This window comes from Trichosurus vulpecula, chromosome 5 (genome assembly GCF_011100635.1).
Source record: "Trichosurus vulpecula isolate mTriVul1 chromosome 5, mTriVul1.pri, whole genome shotgun sequence".
Lineage (NCBI taxonomy): Eukaryota > Metazoa > Chordata > Mammalia > Diprotodontia > Phalangeridae > Trichosurus > Trichosurus vulpecula.
Window position 1 is genome coordinate 305,716,755 of NC_050577.1, and position 6,380 is coordinate 305,723,134.

General features: G+C 35.7%; 1 protein-coding gene across 1 annotated transcript; it reads right to left on the reverse strand.

Annotated features, from left to right (window-relative positions):
- Nucleotides 1-2,370: 2,370 nt before the first annotated feature.
- LOC118851661 (60S ribosomal protein L13-like) lies at nt 2,371-3,062 on the reverse strand. The gene has a single exon (XM_036761175.1). It carries the CDS (start codon nt 3,040-3,042, stop codon nt 2,407-2,409), a length of 636 nt encoding a protein of 211 aa, XP_036617070.1. The 5' UTR covers nt 3,043-3,062; the 3' UTR covers nt 2,371-2,406.
- Between the last annotated feature and the right edge of the window lie 3,318 nt (nt 3,063-6,380).

Consider the following 6,380-nt stretch of genomic DNA (forward strand, 5'->3'; position numbering starts at 1 on the left):
AAATCAGTGAAGAGACAGACATGGAGCATTTTTGACAGAAACTGGCAACACTCGGGTGGGTTTCTGGACACTTATGGAACTATATTAAAGCATGGCAGGATGCAAAAACAAACAAACAAACAAACAAACGAGCGGAGGGGTCTAGAGTAAGAGAGAGGAATGTGTGAGGTACCAGGGTCAACAAAAGGATGGTAAAAAGGGGAAGGTGGCTACTGTGGTCAAAGAAAGAAAGGAGTCTAGAAAGGAGTGGGTGAGTGAAAAGAAGGGATGAGTAGTGAAAAAGCAGAAAAAGGAAGGAGGCTTTATTTTGGTGGTGGAAAGGAATTCTACCAATGAATGATCCTATGCTTGAAGAAAGATGTTTTGTGAAGGAGTATAGGGACCTTGCACCAGGTGTAGCTGAAGGGGTTTGGTGATTATTACAAAAAAAGATATTCTTCTTACTTCAAGGATATGTAGGCAGTGTTGGAACTTCTGTAGGCAAATGGCATCTCGGGGGGTGGGAGAGCATGGTGGAAAGGATGAGATTTGGAGGCAAATGGGGAAAAGGTAATCAAAGGAGGGTATATATCAATGGGGAGCTGCATAAGCAAGCACTGGATGGGGCAGGATCCCTACCATGGGGAGATTTCCTCTCTGACATCAGTAATAATTAGCATTATTCTAGGAATTAGGGACAATCGGGGGAGAAAATCCATGGGGCAAGCTCTACAAAGTGGAAGTCACCTAGGAGGAAAGTCTAAAATATATAACTTGCTAACTCTCTGAACTTTCAGTGCCAAACCAGAGAATTAAAGAACAGGAGTGGGACAGGATACCATATGTGTATGTGTGTGTGATGGTGGTGGTGGTGCTGGTGGTAGTGAGGATTCTTGCAGCACTCCATGAAGCATAAAGGAAAGAGCGCAACAGCCGTCTGGGGTCAGTTCTGACCACCCATATGTCAGGTGAGGAAGACACATAGGTTGGTGTGCCACTAATTGATTATATGAAGAATACAGAGGGGGGGAAAGAGACCTGATAATAAGAATCTGGGATAGACAGAAATACAGTAGGGATAATAAAGATCATGAGATAAATCACTTTTGAAGGAACAAAAATGAATTAAAAAAAAACAACAACTAGCAAACAGGACTAGCTAAAGGGGAAGAGAGAACAGGGGAATCTACATGACTAACTGAAAGAAGAAAAAGGAGTGGAAGAAATATATAACCACATAAAAGCAGGAAAGCAAAAGAAGCTAATGAACAAAATGCCAAAGGGAAATGGGTAACAAACAAGCAAAAAATATTGGGATATGTAGAAGAGAACCAGTAGGAAGAAGGTACCTTAGAAATGATTCAGGTAAAGTAACTGAGGGTACACAGTAATGTGCTTGTATCAGAGGAGGGAAAATAATAACTTGAAAAAATAATATTAGAAACAGAGGAAAATATAAATCTAACTGTTACAAGTTGAAATGTGAATGGTTTAAATATTCCAACAAAATGAAAGAAATGGACAGACTAGATGAGATAACAAAACCCTGTAATCTGATACTTACAAGAACTAAAAAAAAAAAGACATACACATAATGAAACTGGAGGAATGGGAAAAATACTATTAAGTGAATAAAAAAGCAGAAATTACAATTAAACTATCTGACAAATCAAAAATATTTAAAAAATCAAGTAACTCAAAAACAAAAATTCAAAAGGTAAAAAGAGAGAAAGAAACTATGTCATGCTGAAAGGCACCATAAACAATAAACCAACATTGGTGATAAATTTATATGTTTAAAAATGTCTTACCATATCAATTTATAAATGAAACACTAACTGAGCTACAGGAAGCAAACAGTAACAAAATAGTGACAGGGAACTTCAAAATCCCTCTCTATACTGGATAAGAAAAGCAGAAAGATAAACAAAAGGGAAAATATGGAATTGTACATAATTCTGGAAAAAATACTTAAGAGACAGAGTATACATATTTCTTAGCATCACATGGAACTTTTTTAAAAAATGGCCACATACTAGGATACAAAGATATTGAAAAGAAATGAAAAATAAAAGGCAGAAATAATTAAGACATCCTTTACAGATCACAATACAATAAAAAATAGTAATTGGTTCAATAATTAGTTATCAAATAAAAGATGCATAAGTGAATGGAAAATTAACAATGAAATCCTAAAGAATGAGTGGGTCAAAAAACTAAATCACTAAAATAATTAATAACTGTATAAAAGAAAATTATAATGCTGAAAAAACATGCTCAAATTTCTGGCAAGCAGTTAAAGTAGTTCTCAGGAGAAAATTATATCCTTACAAATATACATTGCCAAAAGAGAAAAAGAGTATTAGTGATCTGAATATAAATTTTTTTTTATTTTGTATTATTTTATTCAAAGTTCTCAGAAGCGGTTTACTTTTTCTTCTCCACATCTTGCTCTGCAGTCTCCTTGGCTCGTTTTGCCCGGATTCCAAAGAGACGGGCATTGGCCCGGGCCATTCGAAGACTAGCAAATGCCTTGAAATTCTTCTCATCTTCAGTAATGACGCGAGCTTTCTCTTTCTTGTAGACATTTCTGATGGGCATAACTGGTCCTGTAAGCTGGGTTGCCAACTTGAGTTCTTCAGCAGAGCTATCTCCCTTCTTGGGTGCAGATGGTTTCCTTGGGAAGGGGATCAGTTTGGAACGATATTCTTTCAGCCGCTGCACATTTGCCTGGAGAGACTCTGTAGACTTATTCCGGCGACGAGGCTCCACAGAGATACCAATAGTCCGTGCCACTTTTTTATGGATACCAGCCACCCAAAGCTCTTCCAAGCTGAATCCTCTACTAGCACGTACTTTGGTGTGGTATCGGACATTAGGGCACCTCACGATGGGCCGGATAGGACCAGATGCAGGGCGAGGAGCAATTCGACGGGCTTTTGCTTGACGGGCCTTTCGCCTTCTTATCTTCCTAGCTGGCTGGTTAAACCATGTGGCAACTCGTCTTTGCCAGTCTTTGTGGAAATGGGGCTTCAGAATCATGCCATTTCGGCTGGGCGCCATGGCTGCTTAGAGCCCTCCTCATGGGCGCCTCAGCCGATCGGAAAGGCTGAATATAAATTTTTAAAAATTAGAAATCCAACAAATGAGCAAACCTAAAATAAGTACAAATGAAGATATATTAAAAATTGGAGGCTAATTTAGGTAATTAATTAAATAAATTGCAAACAAAAAAATCATAGAAATGGCAAATAAAACTAATAGCTGATTCTTTAAAAAGACAAATAAAGTTAATAAACCCATTTCTAATCTGATTAAAGAGAGCAGGTGAAATTGATAAAATAACAAATGAACCAGGTGAAATCACAGCAAAACCAGAAGAAACAAAAAGCATGACCAGAACATATGTACAGTTAGATACTAACAAAACTGATTTATTTTTTATGGTAAATTATTTTCCATCCCCTTAGTTTTATTTTGTGTATGTCTTTTTGAAAAATGTTTGTCTTGTAAGCAACAGATTGTAGGGTTTTGTTTTCTTATCCAATCTGTCACTCTTTTTTGTTTTATTGAATTGTTTTATCCATTCACATTTAAAGTTATGAGACTTAGGTTTATATTCCCTTCCATCTGTCTCTAATACCATTTTTTCCAAGTTATGAAATTTCCCCTCTTCTGTACTATGTGCCTTCAGTTACATTCTTTTAATCTTTTTTTTTTTTCTTAAGGTGGCCCTGCACTCATTGATTTTCTTCCCCTCATTCCTCTTTCCCTTTACTCATTTGTTTCCCCTTTCCCTTTGGGGTTTTACTTATTGATTCCTTTTTCTCCTGTTTTTATCTGGTTACATAATTTTTCCTCCTTGTTTTCCCCTCTCATTTAAGTAGATGCCTTCCCTTCAACTAGTTCTGTTCATTAGGTGTTTTAAATTTCATTTTATGGCCCTTTTCTAAAATGATTTCTCTCACTGTCTTTACTTTCCATCCTCCATCTAATTGTTTGGCCTCTCTCTTTTCTTTGAATTTCCCATAAAATTGAATCTTTCAAGTATCCATTTTAAACTTTCTCCTCTAGCATGTTTCTGACACTGCCTCATTTAGAAAATGCCATAAAGAAAAAAAATAATTGGAAGTATAGTTAGCATTCATAATTGATCTCTGCCTATACAACAAGAACAATGATAATGTTAAATTCTTTTATAGATTTAATGGTATGAAAATCAAACAAATAAAGGGATATTTTACAGAGGTAGACAAAATTAGGCAGTGAGGTGGCTCAGTAGACTACCGGGAATGGGACCAAGAAGACCTGAGCTCAAATCCAGCCTTAGATACTGACAAAATGTATGACTTTGGGAAAGTCACTTACCTCAATTTGTCATAGTCTCCTCAATTGTAAAATGATGTCAATAACAATATGTGCTGCCTAGGATTGTTGTGAGGATTAAAGGAGATGACATTTGTAAATCCAATAGCACCGTGCCTAGCGCAGAATAAGCACCATATAAATGTTAAACACCCTCCTCCTCCTCCTCCTCCTCCTTCTACCCAACAACTAAATTCATTGGATGGAATACAGAACATGAAGGGAAATCATGTGTGGATAGTAGATATTAATAGTACTTGTAAAACTCAAAATATATTATAAGGACTATGTATCAAAACCATTTGTTTAGATGGTCAAAGGACATGACCAGACAGTTTTCAAATAAAGAGATCAAAGCTATCTATAGTCATATATAAAAAGGTTCTAAATCACTATTGATTGGAAAAAGTTAATTTTAAAAACTCCCAGTCACCATCTAATTATTAGCTAATACGACAAAAAAGGAAAATGATAAATGAGGGTATATGGGAAAACTTGGATACTAATGCACTGTTGGTGGAGTTGTGAATTAATCCAAACATTCTGGCGAGCAATATAAAAGTATGCCCAAAGGGCTATAAACCTGTGTATACCCTTTGATCCAGCAATGTCACTGGTGGATCTGTATCCCAAAGACATCAACAAGAGTAAAAGGACCTATTTGTACAAAAATGTCTTTAAAAATTCTTTTGTAGTGGCTAAGAATTGGAAACCAAAGGGATGCCAATCAATTGAGGAATGGCTGAACAAGTTGTGGTATACGAATCTAATGGAATATTATTGTGCGAGAAGAAATGAGGAGGAGATGAACTTCATAATAACCTGGTAAGACTTATATGATCTGATGCTGAGTGAGGCAAGCAGAACCAGGGGAACATTGTACACAGTTACAGAAAAATTCTGCGATGACTAACTGATAGACTTGACTCTTCTCAGCAATGCAAAATTCTGACAATTCCAAGACTCATGATGGAAAATCCTATCCACATCCAGAGAAAGAATTATGGAGTCAGAATACAGATTGAAGCAAACTATTTGATCTCTCTTTTCTGTTTTGTTTCTTCTTTCCTGTGATTCATTCTATTGGTTATAATTTTTCTTTGAAACATGACTAATGTGAAAATATGTTTAATGTGAATGTACATGTAGAGTCTTTATTGGATTGCATACCATCTTGGGGAGGGGGGAAAATTTGGAACTCTAAAGCTTATGGCACTGAGTGTTGTAAACTAAAAATAGATGAATTTAAAATAAAATAAAATATAAGATTCACAAAAAAGAAATGACAAGCAATATGATTTCAGGAAAACCTGGAAAGACATACATGAACTCATGCAAAATGAAATAGGAGAACCAGGAGATCATAATATACAGTAACAACAATATTGTAATTGAAGAATTATGAATGACTTAGTTATTCTCAGCAATACAATGATCCAAGACAATCCCAAGGGAATGATGATGAAGTATACCATTCACTTCTGGAAAAGGAACTGATATTATCTGATTACAGACTGAAGTATGCTGCTTTTCATTTTTTTCCTTTCATTCTTTTTTTTTTTAATTTGAGGTTTATTGTACAAAATAGCTAATATAGAAATGGCTTACATGATTGCTTGTGAATTACATGTATATGATTGCTTATCATCTCAATGAGGGGAGAGGGCAAAAAGGGAGGAGGGAAGGATAAAATTCAGAACTCAAAACTTTAAAGGAAACAAATGTTTAAAAATTGTTTTACCATATAATTGGGGAAAAATAAAATTTTATGTATTAAAAAGATTTAAAATGTGGTACTCTTTTTATTTTTTAATTAATTTATTTTTAGTTTTCAACATTTATTTCCACAAGATTTTGAGTTCTAAATTTTCTCCCCATTTCTCCCCAACCCCCACCCCAAGATGGAATGCATTCTGATTACCCCTTCCCCCAGTCTGCTCTCCCTTCTATCTCCTTCCCTCTTATCCTCTTCCCCCTTAATTTCTTGTAGGGTGAGATAGATTTCTTTACCCCATTGCCTGTATGCCTTATTTCCT